Below are 15,317 nucleotides of genomic sequence, written 5' to 3' on the forward strand. Positions count from 1 at the left end.
CGAATGAAGAAGACGGTTATGTTTTGGTTTTCGAACGAATATTGAGCATGACATTGTGACAGTGACAACCTTTTTTAGATCCCTTTGAAAACAATTGTCTTTTCGTGTTCCAGTTCTTGACAAGTCAATAATAACCAAGAAAAGCAGAAGGCTGCCGAAGGAGGAAACATTAATTAGCGAGCGTTTAGTGATAATCACAGCCCAAGTTAACGTAATCGACGGCACCCGTAGATGATTGAAGGTGAAAGATGTCGTTTAAAGAAGACCTACTGCTGCTGCTAAAACCCTACTATTGGATCAACATTCTTATGAGCATTTCGTTCATCGTCGCAAAGCGAGCACCGTTCATCTGTGACTATTTATGGACTAATCTGTTTCAACAAGAGGACCAGTGCGAGCTCGATGGGCGCGAAACGGAAATCCTGTTCTTTCTGCTGATTGTGGTCATGATCCGGACGAGGAAAACAGGCAGTGTGACGATGATCAACTATCTTACCTCCAGCTTCATGTACACGAAAATAGCAAATCTGGGCCTGTGGTTTTACAACGATATCCGTCTCGGCATGATCTACTTCGTGTTTTTCATCTTGGTTGCTCTACTCTTGCCAGAACCGACGTACACCGGACCGGAGAATGTGCTGTACTTCCGTACCGAGAACGGATTGCAGGAGGAGCTCGAGAAAGACAAGCGCGTTACTTGGCTGGTAACGTTCTACACGGTTTGGAATCCTGCGTGTGTGACTTTTGCTCCTGTTTTTTCGGAACTATCGAATGAATACGCCTTGTCGAACTTGAAGTTTGGAAAGCTGGACATCGGACGGTTCCCAAAGATTGGCGAAAAGTACCATGTCTCCGACAGCTCCTTCAGCCGTCAATTACCTACCGTGATCCTGTTTCGTCAGGGTAAAGAAGTCGCTCGTCGGCCGTACGCGGACAGTAAGGGCAAACTAGTGAAGTTCTTCTTTTCTTCCGATAACGTGAAAGCTGCCTTTGATTTGAATAATCTATACAAAGAATGTAAAGATAACCCCATCAAGGCAATCAAATCGATAGCCGAAAAGAAGAAGGAGTAATGCAGCCTAACCTTGAGGGCACTGCATTTATACCGCAACCAACATTTAGTAGCATTTCAAAGGGGCAGAGCTCTGATAGCGATTATCTTATCGACATTGCGATCTTCATTCGACCGTCAACAGTTAATTAGGTTCGCTGGAGAGAGGTACACACGCGTGTAAAACACTATTGTAAGAATTATTTATCCGTCGAGTAGATTACGCTTGAGCATGAAGACACCTAATCGAGTCAAGGTGTATGGCAGCTTTAGTTGTTTTAATTTGTTAAAATATCATTTCACGTCGATCGCACATCCACGAACCACGCGAGTTTTATTTGTTTTAAGTGTTGTAGCTACCGTAAACATGATAGTAAAATGCGAATAGTCAAATAAATCCTACCGTCGTAGTTATTAACAAGATTGTATTGTTCTTATGGTGTTTCCTTCCGGCGTGGGGTTGAATGGAGAACAATCCTGCGTAGGTTCTTTTTATCAAGCTTTGTGTAACTAACACTCAGGAACAAGAAACGGAGTTAAGGTGATCGTTGAACTCAATTGAATTGAATGAAATTATGCTTGTTTTCTAAACAACAATTGCAACGCTAAACTACAAGCATTTATGAAACAGTCCAAAAATAGTTAGTCGATAAAAGAAGAGTTGGTTTAAACAGTAATGATAAATTTCACCAACAAATAAGAATTACAATTACGTAAAACAAGACTAGATAACTAAAAAAAATTCAAACAAAACGAATGCCATGGACTGTTTTGATACTCGATGAAGTTTTGCTACGGATGGATCAATAATACATAATAAAATACTTTTATGTAGGTTATTGAATGAAAATAAATAGCGTTCGTCGCAAAACAGATGAAAGTGATGAAAAGAGAACGTCCAGAAATTAGAATTGATATATATTTTCCTCAAATGCAACGTGCAAAATGCAGAATATTTGAATAGAGAGGATTCTATGTTCCGGATCGGAACTGTTCCGAACTTGGATGGTTTACAATTTCCGCAAGATTGACAGCCGCCTAACGTCAAATGACTCTCGTTGACACGCTTCCTGTCTTCCTTCTCTCTTTTTCGCAACGTAAAGATGGCTGATCAGGTAGGTTTCTGTGCCGAAGGCAAAGAAATGCGTTATTTTCGTTGAACAATAGTTGCCAGATAAGTTTTTGTATGTGCTTCGCATTTAGCAACAACGGCAGTGTTTCAGATTACTAAAGAAACTGAGCGGGGTGCAGTAGTTTCGGCGTAAAAATGCGGATCCTCTGTCCATGTGTTGGGATTGTTTGACGTGCAAACCGATGTGCTATGTAGGGCTGTAAGGCCATCGGGTTGCGGTGAGTTTTAGGAAGAAACGCTCAACGAGTTATGTGCACTGAATTGATGAAAAAATCATGACGGTCTGCTGAGACAAAAGTGAAGATTGTCAGATTATAACCCAATTTATAATGATCACTTCTGACAGTGCATTGAACAACGCGATTGAAACGCAACACTGTGCGGCAACTCAGCCTTGTTTACCTCGAAGCAAGTGGCATCAAAGTTAACCTTACTTTTTGTTTCCCCTTTCAGCAAAATATCCGCGCGTTCCAAAAGCAGTTGGGTATCAACCTAAACCGCAAGAATGTAACCAAGAAGAAGGGTCTGCGTATGCATCGCAGCATTGGTCTCGGATTCAAAACCCCGAAAGAGGTATGTATCACATCCTTTGCGGCTGGACAATAACGAATCAACTGACGCCCCCATTGATGATACCTTTTCACGATGGTCTTCCGATACAAAAATGAGGAAACCCTTTTTACTAAACCCAATTCATGATATCTGAGCCGAAAGCGTAAAGCTGATGGCGTGATATATGTACGTATGTTAAAAACGTTAAATTAATATTCTTTTTAATTTGTTTTAGGCCATCTCTGGGACGTACATTGACAAGAAATGCCCTTTCACTGGACACGTTTCCATCCGTGGTCGTATTCTGACCGGCGTAGTTCGTAAATTGAAGATGCATCGTACTATCGTCATTCGTCGTGATTATTTGCACTTCATTCGCAAATACGATCGTTTCGAGAAGCGGCACAGAAACATGAGCGTGCATCTGTCTCCCTGTTTCCGGTAAGTGTTGTGTTAAACTTTGTGCGCTGGCCGTACTGCTTGTTGGTAGTGCGACCTTCTTGTCTGTAGTCTGTTGTTCGCAAGTGCACTTCGCATCTTTCGTAACTTGTTAGGATAGATTGATGCCATTTAAATCTTGCAATAGTGAATACATGGCGACATATTATTCCCGATGTTATCATGTGATACCACCGATGCAAAAAGTCGCTACAGTACAACGTGAAAAATTATTATAAGCCGTGCTAAATCGGTGAAGCTAAAAGATGAATTAGATCATATTATTATTATTGCGTTTATGCCATCGAACATACATGTGTCTTAATGAATACTTCAATGATAGTGTCTTATTTTCTAATAGAATTTCATCAGTTCTAACGAGTGAGTTGAAGAATAATGGACGCACACGTAGATGCTTACGAAATGCAGATTAAGATATACCAAATTGGTACATGTCATAAATTTTGTTTAAAATGGTTCATATTATATTTAAGGGATCTGTCTGACCGAAAGTAGTTCCGTTGCGAGCAATCGGAATTATTTCCCGTTGCCTTTATGGATAATTATTTCGTTCTCAGCGTAAAGTCGTTCATATTGATTCTTTTTTTGTAAAAAATCATCTATCTGCTAGTCTTCAAGCAATACAATTAGCTTCAAATCCCATCCGAGCCTTTTATCCAGGCCAATAAAAAGGACGAGACTATCCGTCCAAGTGGTAAAATAAGTCTAGGAAGCCAGAACTGATGGGCATGACCTACTAGGTCGTTACGCCAAGAAGAGAACAACATATCAAAAGGGTCAAATAGGTAATTTCTGTCAAACGAGTCAAACCAAAATTGTCTTTGATTTTACTGATTCTAACTTTGCCAGAAAAAGAAGGAATCGGCGCATCGGGAATGTAATTATTCTAATTAAAATATCCCGTAATTTCAGCTTGAATAACCATTTCCAAACAATATTTTACAATAGCATTATTGTTTCGTGATTATTTTTAGTAAGAAGTATGTGAAACATGTTTCCGAACAATACGTTTGAAGGCACTTCTCAACAACACATTCGGTCAAATATCGATACGGTTGGAGTCCTGCACATAAAGGATTGCATATTTAACTATAAACAAGTGAAATAATTCAAGTGGAATATTTGATGGCAGCGCAGGGCTAACATTGAAACAACATGTTCGGTATGAACATTTATGTGTACTCAGAAAATAGATTGCCCATCGACAGATATAGGATTCTACGACAGTCAAGGATACTTAACAATCAGTGTCAACATGTTCTGAACCTATTTCATAACTACTAAACTATTTCTATCAAAGTTAACAAAAGGGCCATTACACAGTACACTTATTTGAAGAGTCAGTTCAACTAGGCACACATTTACGGTATGGGTTAAAATAGCGAATGGTTAGTGTCCCACACAAATAAGAATTGCAAGCTTAAATAGTTCAAGTTGCCGATTGCCGGTCCGGTTTTTGTATAGGGAACGGCACCGGTCTTCACACGATCGAGGACAAATTCCGTCTGGACCAAATCCCGGTAGGAAGGACTGACTATCCGGCTACGTGAGAAAAATATGTCGAACGGGTCTTGTGGCCGTTGTAACGAAACAAACAAAAGTTGCCGACAGTTATTAATTTGTTATTTCGTTAATATTCGATATAATTCTAGATCCAAACAAGTAGTAGTGAAAGAATTGATTTAATATTTTGAATGACTATAATTCCACGGAAAATTTACTGATGAAATTAACGATCTTATTACATCTTTTTATTTCACCTGTTTGCGTGGTTTCCTTTTATTTGAAGTTTCAACATTGTTATGCCTTTTTTTTAATTATTGCAATAAATGTCCTTTTGATATTTCAAATAGATTATACTTGATCGCAGAGGTGCTAATAATTGTTTTAATTTCTTTTCCATTCTTACAGTGATGTCGAAGCTGGAGATATCGTGACCGTTGGTGAATGTCGGCCACTCTCCAAAACCGTGCGCTTCAACGTGCTGAAGGTCAGCAAAATGGCCGGATCCAAGAAGAAGTTCAGCAAATTCTAAGGTTAATGCTGTTGGCGTGTGGTATTTCATTCGCCTCATCGTCAAGGAATGGATAGATGATTTGGAGTGAAGGAATAAAGGATGAAAACCAACTAAAATCGTATGCAGTTTTGTGGTGTGTTCTCTATTGATTATTTGCTTATGCATTACAACAATAGCGACAAATTGTTTGGTGCGATTAGAATAATGGCTTCATCTAGGTGTTATGTTTGTCTACATCGAGACTGCGAATTCTGGACAAGTTAGATTTTAGTGAAGAAATGAAAGCGTTTTTAGCGCTTTGTCGTAGTAAGGTTAATTTGAACTGCATTAAAACGACCAAATATGTAGCCATAAAGGAAATGTTCTGCGAAAGAAAAAAAAATCATAATAGCAAATTAATCTTTTTAGCATCGTTGATAGTCATTTTAAATGTGCAGCTTTGTGAAGGACAACAAAGTTGCTACCCTTGTCTCGATTGCAATTGCTTTGCCAATAGGTTCTTACCGATGTGATCAGCCCTCGGTTAATGTTGGCATATCCATCAAGATTCATCGTGGGAGGATTTTTATCGATGGCGACAAGAAACATTTCCACTTCCTTTTGCGTAGCCTTGTCGACTGCCGTCAAATTAACATTCAACAATCGTTCCTGAAAGTTCAGTCCAACCTGTAAATGGAGATGCAGCTTTAGGAATTGAGCTCTGTGCATGAAGGTAAAAGGTACATTATGTTACAGTAATTACGTATCTTCGTTGCGGGTAATGCAAACCAAACCAAACCAAACCAAAAATGTACCAGCCCCATGGTTTAACCTTGTTCGACACGAATTGCATGCGTCTTCGTGCCCCGAGGACCCGCCCGACAATATTCCGTATGTGGGCAAAAAGCCCTTAAAATACGCACACCACACATACATACCCTTTTGGATGCGTGATGGGCCTCGTTGCAAATGATGAACAGCAGGCTCATGCAATAGAAAACAATGACAAATAAACCCACTTCCTTATATGTGGCACCGTGCTCGATAATTTCGCTCAGCGAACCGTAAGTGGCAATAATGGTAGTAAAGAATATGACTAAACAGTAGATACCGTACATGTTGGAGTAGGCTTTACCTGCGGGACAACCGTAGCATGGCACCATTGATGGGGAATACGAATGAATAGGTCAGTTCTGTGCTTGCCTTTCCAATCCAGCAATGGGCGGAATGTGTAGATCCGCGTATGCGTACGTACCTAATTGTTGCATCATGTGACTCAAGTCCACCCACAGGTGACGATATTCGGTCAATTTTGCTGCTGGTCGTTCAGTCGCCAGTACGTCTGTTAGCTCTTTAGCGAAGGCCTTGCTAGCGGTACCGAATGCGGTGCAATTGACAAACCTGTTGGAATTTGAATCATAATTGTATATGACCGTGTCCGGTCGTAAAATAAGTGCCGTTTTTGACCAAGAGAAAGCTGTTAATCATTCAACGTGACGTTGATTGTGGAGAACATTTCAAAAGAGAAAGATGCTTCTTACCAAAGACTGCAGAACCCGTTGAGCATGGCAATGATATGGTAGTAGGCAAAGGTGTGACTAAACTGAAAGTCAGGCTGCAGGTAATACTGCGACAGGATGATTACCAAACTCAACGACCACGACACGATGCAGAGAGCCCACGTGATTGGATACAGCTTCGGAAAAACTATCGGCTTCCCGGTGACGATAAGATATTTGTACTGAAAGTCGGTCCACATGTTCTTGAACTTGGCCACCTCAGAACCATTGCGCCAGGAGGCAACCGGTAGCAGAAAGTGCGGCACCATAATCGACATGAAGATTATGTTGTAGATCACCTCATCGAACCGTTTGTCGCTGGTAAAGATGAACTTGTTGATGCGTTCCCGCGCCACCACCAGCACGACGACCGTTTCACAGGCGTAGATAAGGTACGCCCATAGGAATGCCCTGGAACACCAGGTGAAGGTAGTGCGGGGCATATCGACGCCCTTCGGGCTGCGCATAATCGGCATCACACCCATGATCTGGAACAACACCAGCAAGCTTTTGGTGGTGTGGTAGAACGAATCGTGCTTGTCGAGCAGGTCAACATCGGTCGCTACCTTCAACTTGCGCCGGTACATGTGCGTTGGGGATTCGTTATCCTGCTCGAGCTGATTCAATTGCTCCTTGATCCGTCGTCTGTCCTCCAGCTGCTGACGCTGGTTCGGATTCAGCACCTGATGGCGTATTTCATACTGTGAATCTTCCAATTGAGAGTGAATCATGATGAAGTCGTTGGTATCGCACCGCGGTCGGTCGATGATGAAACTCTCAACCCTCCCCCGTAAGTGTATGCTTAATGTGGCGTAGTTTTCACTTTTTATCTTAAAACAAATTATGTACGTTGGCGCGAGTGTGAAACCCGTTGCTTTCCTGCACCGCACTGTGAACGGATCCCGGACTGTTTGAGACTTGAATTTCCTCACCCGGCACAGTGCAAGATAAGATTTTGAGGTCGATTTGTTGCCTGGTTGCTGTTCTTCAGCCTCACAGATTAACGTTTTCAATCTTGGGAGAGATATGTGCGCAGTCGGGAAAAATAGTTCATGCTGACCTAGATGACCCGGGTACGGTGCGCTGTGTTGACTGACCCAGGAAAACAGAAGGTTTTGCAATGAACGGCCAGAAACAATAAACTGCGGCGAGGCGACATCGATGTTTTTATAGTAGTTGATGGTAGCGCCGGAACTGTAATTAAAATATTATTACGATCGATGTTTTTCTGTTTGCTTTCGATACATAATGCATCATGATGGGGGAGAAGCGTGTTGAACTGGAGTACGTCTTTGTTGCCAGAAACCTATGCAGTTCTAATGACCGCCGCTACTCGGAGGTACTTGGTGTCATTGCAATTTAGTTTGTTGCCGCGATGGATCAAGCGGTTGAAACTAGCGTAAAGCAATGAAGGTCTGTCCATCGTTTTTAGTGCGTTTATTTTGCTTTGAGTTTATTAACAGCGGCTTTTCTACTGCAGCTTAGTGTTCCCGTTGGGCAAGAAAAGCTGATTAAAAACGATCGGTTAAATCAGATTACGTTGGACAAAGAAGTGAGATGCTTGTGATGCTGAATTTTTACAGCAGTGTTTGCTAAAGTTGTCTAAGATTGGTTAAGAAAGGAGCAAAACTTGAGATTTGAAAAATATCCTCCTTTTCCTAAGTCATTCAGGGAAGTTTCCAAAAACCATGGGTAACCATGGTGAAAATTGAAGATGTCTGTGTTGAAACAAGTCATCATAGGAAAGTAATGCTATGAAACTAATTCGCAACGGTTTTGATACACTAGCAAGTTAATGGGCAGCTAATATGCAACAACGGAACTTCTGCAGGTACAGCAGGGTGTCTGCTTACATCTTTCCGGAACACATCTCCATGGAACAGCAAATATCCCAGCGTTGCGACTCCACCGCGTTCGACGTGTCGGAACATCAACTAGAAGGTAACTTTGCCTGTTTATACTAGTTTGTAAATACGTATTAGTGAAATAAAATTCCTACCACATGCTTGCCAATTTCAGATGACGATCACGTGCTAACAGAACGCATCGCCGATCGGAAGAGCTTAGCCTATCGGTTACGCCGCCTATTTCTGATAGATAGACATCATCCGAGCTCCGCGTTGCATTTCCGTTCGCACTACCTCTATCGACGCGAGCTGGCACGCCAAGTACGCAGCGAGTACTGGTACGTCATTCATCCATTCAGCCAGTTCCGATTCTACTGGGATATGTGGTTGATCGTGTACTATTACGCCATAGCCGCGCTATTTCCCTTTTTCTTCTGCTTCACCACCCTGGTGCGAGTTGGAAGCAGAGCCTACGTGATTTCGATGATCCTAAACTTCATGGGTACCTTCGACTTTGCGGTTCGAGCTTGTACGGGCTACCAGGAAGATCGATCGAAGCGAGAAGTCGTCTTGCACCACGGAAAGATACTGCTGTGAGTAAATCATTGTATTATTGTTTCCCAATTTGCGCAGTTATTGAACCGTTTTTTCATGTAATTGCAGAAATTATCTTAAGAGTGATATGATTGTCGACATACTAGTCTTTTTTCCATCGACGCTTTTAGTAGGAGTGTACTATGAAAACTCTAAGCACTCCGTACCTGACACTATGCCAATGGACATTATCCACGGCACGCTCATGTTGAAGATAATTTCCCTGAGACATATTTGGGGGTATTTGGAAAATGTTTTTGAGGTACTTAGCGTTCAAATGTAAACTGCAGCACCACTGAGACACTTTTTTCCGTTTCAGCGTTACAAAATCGATCTGCTGAAGTATTACATTCTTCGGATTGTTCTGACGTCTGTGTTGATAGTGCATTGGTGCATCTGCATGTACAAAATTGTCATATTCGAATGGGATGCCAAAGTGACCGAGGAAGGTTTGTCGTACATGGAAGCGTTCAATCAGTATGTGGTGTGTCTCTATTCGGTGTCGTGGTTCATGTTTGCATACAGCTTCATTGATCGCGACATTCCCAAGGATGCTCGATCAAAGGCATTCAGTACGGCTTGCATTGTGATCGGATATATGTTCAAGCTTTTCATCTTCCGTAAGTACGTGCGGAGGTTCTTTGAGATTCATTCAGAAAGTTTTTATATTTGAACAAAATATGCCCGCAGTTCAAATAATCAACTTGGTCGAGATAATGAGCTCCATGGATAGAAAGTATGCTGAGGTAACGAATCAGCTTCAAACGTATGTTCGTACGAAACAGCTTCACACAGCCGACATGAAACAACGGCTCTTGTTCTACTATGCCAAACGGTATGAGAATTGTTTCTTCCAAGAGGACATCATAATGGAAAGCTTGTCCGGTAATGTCCATACAGACTTCAAACTGAAAAAACATATCCAGCCACTTATTGCTTTCATGTTTGGCAGGTACTCTTAAAACGCGAATCACAGACTACAGTGCAGCTAACTTTTTGAAAACGGTGAAAATATTCGACGGAATTCCAATCGATATCCTGCTTCCGCTAATGGAAAGAATGACCAAAGAGATATACCTCCAGGATGATCTGGTAAAATCCGATACGCGCTTTCATTGGAAATATATTCTAGGCTCCTTTCTTTCCTGCAGATAATCAAAGCGGGATCTTTCGGGGACAAGATGTACTTCATAATTGTCGGCATGGTGGCGGTTTATACTCATAGTCGCAAAGAAATTTGTCATTTGTCCGATGGCGATAACTTTGGCGAAGTGTCGATGTTCACTCGTAAAAAGGTAAGTACGCTCAGACCGATATTTAGCAGGTGTTTGCCGACAATAAATAATTGCTTCTGGGATTTCTCCGTTCGTCATGAAGCGCATTGTCAGTGTGGTTGCGGTAGAGTTCACGCAAGTGTACGTGGTTGAGCGAATAGCGTTTAAAACGTTGTTTCCCGCCGATCATGTTGTACATCGACGCCTGCAGGAAATGGCCAATAAACGCATGCAGATAACTTTAGTGTTCGAAGAGCAGCACAAGAACTATCTGCTAAAGATGGGAATGAGTCAAAATGAGATCAAGATGCGGATATGATCCACAGCAGAGCAGCCCCAAAAAGGTACCGTTTTAAGGATTGTACTGTTCCGAGAGCATTACCTCTTAATTTACCTTCAGGTGTAGCCACGCTTGATGTGTAAAATCGATAATGTTTTTGACACCTCTGGTAGTGCAGGCATGCAAGAAAATTGAACCAGTTTACGAATAAGAAAGGAACCTCCTACTGAAGCCTAATTGAGGATTCGTGTTTGAGTACCAAAAAATAAGTCAATTATATAGCTGCCTGGATATCAGTTGATTTTAATATATTTAAAATCGCTTAAAAATGACAAAATTACCCTACTTGTATTGTTATGGTCTTAAGTAATGATCAAAGAAATCGAATTAATATGCCATAAACCTTTATGAAACCACGTAATCTTTATCATTGCAAAGGTTCACAATTTCCAGAATGAAGAAACAATCCGACAAAAGTTGGATTGATCTTGCGAGTGGTCTTGTGTCATGTGTCCGTACTGCTATCCATAATCCATCGAGCTCGTATTGTAGTTTAACGTACTCAAAGTTATTTGCTGTAGTTTTCTGGACTTCATATTTTTTATATACCAATAGAACGTACTATTCAGAATATTGATTGAACTTCGATTTAAAATTTTTATCGATTATTTTATTTATATTTCCAATTATGTCTTTTGCCGCGTTATCAACAATGTTTGTGTTGATTTATGAACAATAAACGCAAGCCATTTTCTCCTTACATTTTCGATTGTTTTTATCGTTTATGATTAGACATAATCTTTAGTTATTTGGTTAAATAGTTTTAATTTAAATAAGCTCAAGTTGAAACCTCGGCTAAGCATAGTCTATGGCATGGAGGACTGATTGTTTAGGCATGGGGAAGAATAAGTTGGAGATTGTAGAGAAAGCTGACAACGGCTTTAGAGTCTTTAATTTTAAGGTAGATATTTTTGCATTACATTCATTAATTTCATTATTGATGTATTCAAAACAATGTTGTTTATTATTTTTTATAAACACATCTTTGTATTAGCGCTTTAAATACACATGAATTAAACACGCCATGTTGCTAGCGTTACCGATGGACGAGATTTTAGTAAAACGCAGAAAAGTAAGGACTATTTATTTCGTTAAGAAAAGAACGCATCAGAATATTTTATAGTTACCAAGAAAAAGTTTCAAGTTCAAAACAATATTTGGCAGTTTTGTGCGACCGTACAGTGATGTTGCCTCGTCACTGCGATAACCCGCGCGATGCGGCAAGTTTACGCCACACTACATAACCATACATACATCAGCTGGTTCCGGCCGGTCTTCTGCCGTACGAACGGTGCACAGCATAAATTCAAAGCGGGCGGGAAGTTTTCCGCTCCGTAAGACCATGCTGCGGCTGATGGCGTTTAGTTATGTTTGAAATCTCGCAGCGTGCAGTGTAGCGTGCGATGGCAGCGCTGTAGCTATCCGTTCATCACTTTCTTTGCGTAGTTTTGGGAGTTGAGTTGATCGCGGCAGCAAATGATGTCATCTATTGACAACACTGCACTGATGTTTCTGTACGTACTGACCGGTGTGTTACTGTTCCTCCATGGCGTCCTGTGATTTCCACCCAAGGAATTTTCAATTTCAAGTGTGCATGACTGAACCGTTCAGGAAGTAACCGGTGAACAGTGAATAATCAATGAATTCACAAAATAACATGTGAAGTGTCGTAAAACAGCGAATGTTTGCAATAATAACCGCGTAAAGATAAGCGAATTTCATGGTTTGTCTATGTGCTGTGCATATTGTTGACTTCTTTTATGTTTCGAATCGGTACAATATTACCAATCCAAACACGGCCCCGCGGGTTCGTTTTGTGTTCGATAAGCGTAGTAAAACCGAAATCGCCAAAGTTCTAGCGAGTAAACCGCGTGCGTGACTGAATGGCGAATTTTTGTTTATGTAGCATATGGTTTTGGTGTTTTATATCTGTTGTTGTTGCTGATGTTACTGTGTCGTGGCTTCTGAACGATGGGCACCTTGGACATCAACAGCCGGCCGGGGGAATGCGAACCAGGCAGTGCTCACTTCCCATAACTAAATAGCTCTTCGCGTGGCCACAATTAATCACAGTCAATTAATTTGGTGAATATATTGTAACCGGTGGGTTGCTAACTTGTGTTCGTCGCGAGTTCGCCAACGCCCCCTTTGCGCGCACTGTTGGCCGATTGGGATCGATTGTCAATCGTTACTGTTTGTTATATTTTACGATGCTACTGGTTCTGTGGGGGGCTTTTTTTAACGTTTTTGCAGCCAGCTCTTCGGCAGCATCCATCGGGCCATTGTTGTGGTTGCGCGCGAGTGTCCCAAAGGCACCATCCAGCGCGGGTGTTTAGTTTGGTTTATTGGTAACGCATCATTGAGCTTTACCAAAATAGAGCATATTACGCTAGTTAGAGCTATCATAATCACCCATGAATCTCGGCTAGACATGCATCGGATGGTTCGTACGGTTGTGCTGCAGCTGCCGGGCACAGTCATGCCGGGGCCTATTATCCCCAGGGCGAGCAAGCACATGACAATCAGCGAATAGCGTCAGCAGTAGCGACAGGTATGGATGGATGATTTGGGAGCATAAATGGGCCGGTGAGAATCTAGGCCATCTGCGCTAGAATCGGTAGTTAAACCAATCACGCATAGAAAAAAGGTGTGTCGGGAGTTTTTAGCAGTTCCTGGTTGGCAGCAAGGAATGCAGCACGAATGTTTGATTTTTATCGCGTAATTCAATCGCGAGGCGTTAGAATCTATCAGCATAAGCATTATAATGGAAATATTGGTAATAATGGTCGTAAAGTTTAATACAGTCAACTTCACCCTCATAACGAGTGCACCTTTTAACAAATTGTTTGCATATCTAAGTGCTACAAGAATACTTCCTTTCAACGAGAAAAATGAAGCCTAACGAGCATTAGGGTTTCTGCAACTGTTTTGTTTTTGAAGCTTAAAGCCAAAAATGTAGCATTGAAGATACTTTGGCCTGAAATGAAATATTGAGGTGTTGGTCACTGCAATGCCTCAAGTTAATTTGTGAAGTGGTTGGTTAAGTGTTTAAAAGGTTTAATAGTATACAATTACATAAAAGAACTTATAATAACATCCCCAGAAGAACTTTCGAAGTTACTGATGTCAAGGAAAATATATCTACAGCAGAAGATAAACAAATCCTCAACCAAACCAAAGAGATTCCGAAGGTATTGAAAGGGGGGTACTGACTGGGAAGTTATTTTTTTCGTATGTTGTCAAACATGATTCTGACAAGGTAGTAACCATTGCAAATTAATAACATTTATAAGACAGATTGGTAGGTATTAGAGGTACTCATTGGTACCTCTTACCCCTGCATGGGATTGAGAAGAACGGAGTTATACCGTCAGAGCCCCCTGTTAGGAAACCGAGTTCCAATAGAAAACCTCAACAAGGGCCACTTTACGCGTGCGAGTCACATTCTCATTAAATCTCTTTCAAGGTTTTTTTTCTTGTTCCTTTTTTAATATTGTTGAAAATATTACAGTCATCTACCATCAACACCCTCTGATGAGTGTGGTTCTGAAAACATATAATACACATAATAGGTAAAACAAATGTACATGCAGACATAAACACAAATAAACATGCTAATCTGATAATGCTTAAAATAATCTGATCAATCTGGTAATTAATGTGATGCTTAGTCAATCACAACCTTTCTTGATCATTCCCTTAGATCATCACGAAAATAATTTCGTTTAATAACATACGTTTTCTTAACGTTATAAGTTTATATGGTTGTCAAGCAACATATATAAATTGTGTATGAGCATTATTTCGATTTGGAATATATTATTACAATCTTCATCCGTTGCCATAGCATAATGAGTTTTTTGTTGATAACTGATTAAATTTGCTACAAGAAGTTTGACGAAATTTCCTTTACAAACGTTGAAACATTTTCCATTTACATCCGAGCTTTACATTACCACCTAATATGTCAATCTTGTTTCGAATACCATGAAATTAGTTTTATGTACCGAAGGCTAATTTAATCTAATTTGGCAGTCGCGAAAGTGAGAAACAATTTAAGAAAAGTGTAATGAAAAAAGTTTTCTCAAGTATTTTGTGAACCACCCTCCCCCCTCCCCTTCCTCCTTCCCGCACGTTCAAACTAGCAGCGAATTTAATTTCGTTCCAATTTATCCGTTCGAGTATCGTGCATTGGTAAAATAATCAACTTGGCTGTTTTTATTTACCGTCACAGTGCAAAGAACCAAACAAGTGAAGTGATCGAGAAAATTTAATATATTCCGAAGTGGCTCGTCGATATGTGCCCAGCGGCGATGGTCCTTCAATGGACGCAAGAGTAGAAGTGTCATTCGGGAAAAAAGTGAATTGTGTGCCATAGTGGAAAACTTTCCAGCGTTAAATTTTCCCCTCCCCAGTCCCCAGTCGCAGTGCCATCGTGCTTACCCACCGATTGCAATTCGCTCGATTGGATGACAGTGGTGAAAATTAATTTTAAACGAAAGGCGTTTTTTGT

The 15,317-nt window shown here is 40.9% G+C and overlaps 4 protein-coding genes across 4 annotated transcripts; 3 read left to right on the plus strand and 1 right to left on the minus strand.

Moving 5' to 3' along the window:
- The first annotated feature begins 133 nt into the window (after positions 1-133).
- On the plus strand, positions 134-1,474 carry LOC128302819 (thioredoxin-related transmembrane protein 2 homolog). Its single transcript, XM_053039668.1, has one exon. It carries the CDS (start codon positions 249-251, stop codon positions 1,071-1,073), a length of 825 nt encoding a protein of 274 aa, XP_052895628.1. The 5' UTR covers positions 134-248; the 3' UTR covers positions 1,074-1,474.
- Positions 1,475-2,125: 651 nt separating this feature from the next.
- LOC128305306 (40S ribosomal protein S11) lies at positions 2,126-5,336 on the plus strand. The gene is made up of 4 exons (XM_053042688.1): positions 2,126-2,166; positions 2,637-2,756; positions 2,971-3,176; positions 5,106-5,336. Exons 1-4 carry the CDS (start codon positions 2,155-2,157, stop codon positions 5,227-5,229), a joined length of 462 nt encoding a protein of 153 aa, XP_052898648.1. The 5' UTR covers positions 2,126-2,154; the 3' UTR covers positions 5,230-5,336.
- An 89-nt stretch (positions 5,337-5,425) lies between these two features.
- LOC128305305 (gustatory and odorant receptor 22) lies at positions 5,426-7,480 on the minus strand. Its single transcript, XM_053042687.1, has 5 exons — positions 6,732-7,480; positions 6,446-6,591; positions 6,129-6,325; positions 5,716-5,877; positions 5,426-5,575 (listed from the first exon to the last, which is right to left on the minus strand). Exons 1-5 carry the CDS (start codon positions 7,478-7,480, stop codon positions 5,426-5,428), a joined length of 1,404 nt encoding a protein of 467 aa, XP_052898647.1.
- Positions 7,481-8,557: 1,077 nt separating this feature from the next.
- On the plus strand, positions 8,558-10,998 carry LOC128304829 (potassium/sodium hyperpolarization-activated cyclic nucleotide-gated channel 1-like). The gene is made up of 8 exons (XM_053042066.1): positions 8,558-8,690; positions 8,769-9,189; positions 9,260-9,452; positions 9,510-9,810; positions 9,881-10,075; positions 10,143-10,282; positions 10,342-10,485; positions 10,568-10,998. Exons 1-8 carry the CDS (start codon positions 8,558-8,560, stop codon positions 10,781-10,783), a joined length of 1,743 nt encoding a protein of 580 aa, XP_052898026.1. The 3' UTR covers positions 10,784-10,998.
- The last annotated feature ends 4,319 nt before the right edge of the window (positions 10,999-15,317 follow it).

The sequence above is a fragment of the Anopheles moucheti genome, chromosome 3, assembly GCF_943734755.1.
Source record: "Anopheles moucheti chromosome 3, idAnoMoucSN_F20_07, whole genome shotgun sequence".
Lineage (NCBI taxonomy): Eukaryota > Metazoa > Arthropoda > Insecta > Diptera > Culicidae > Anopheles > Anopheles moucheti.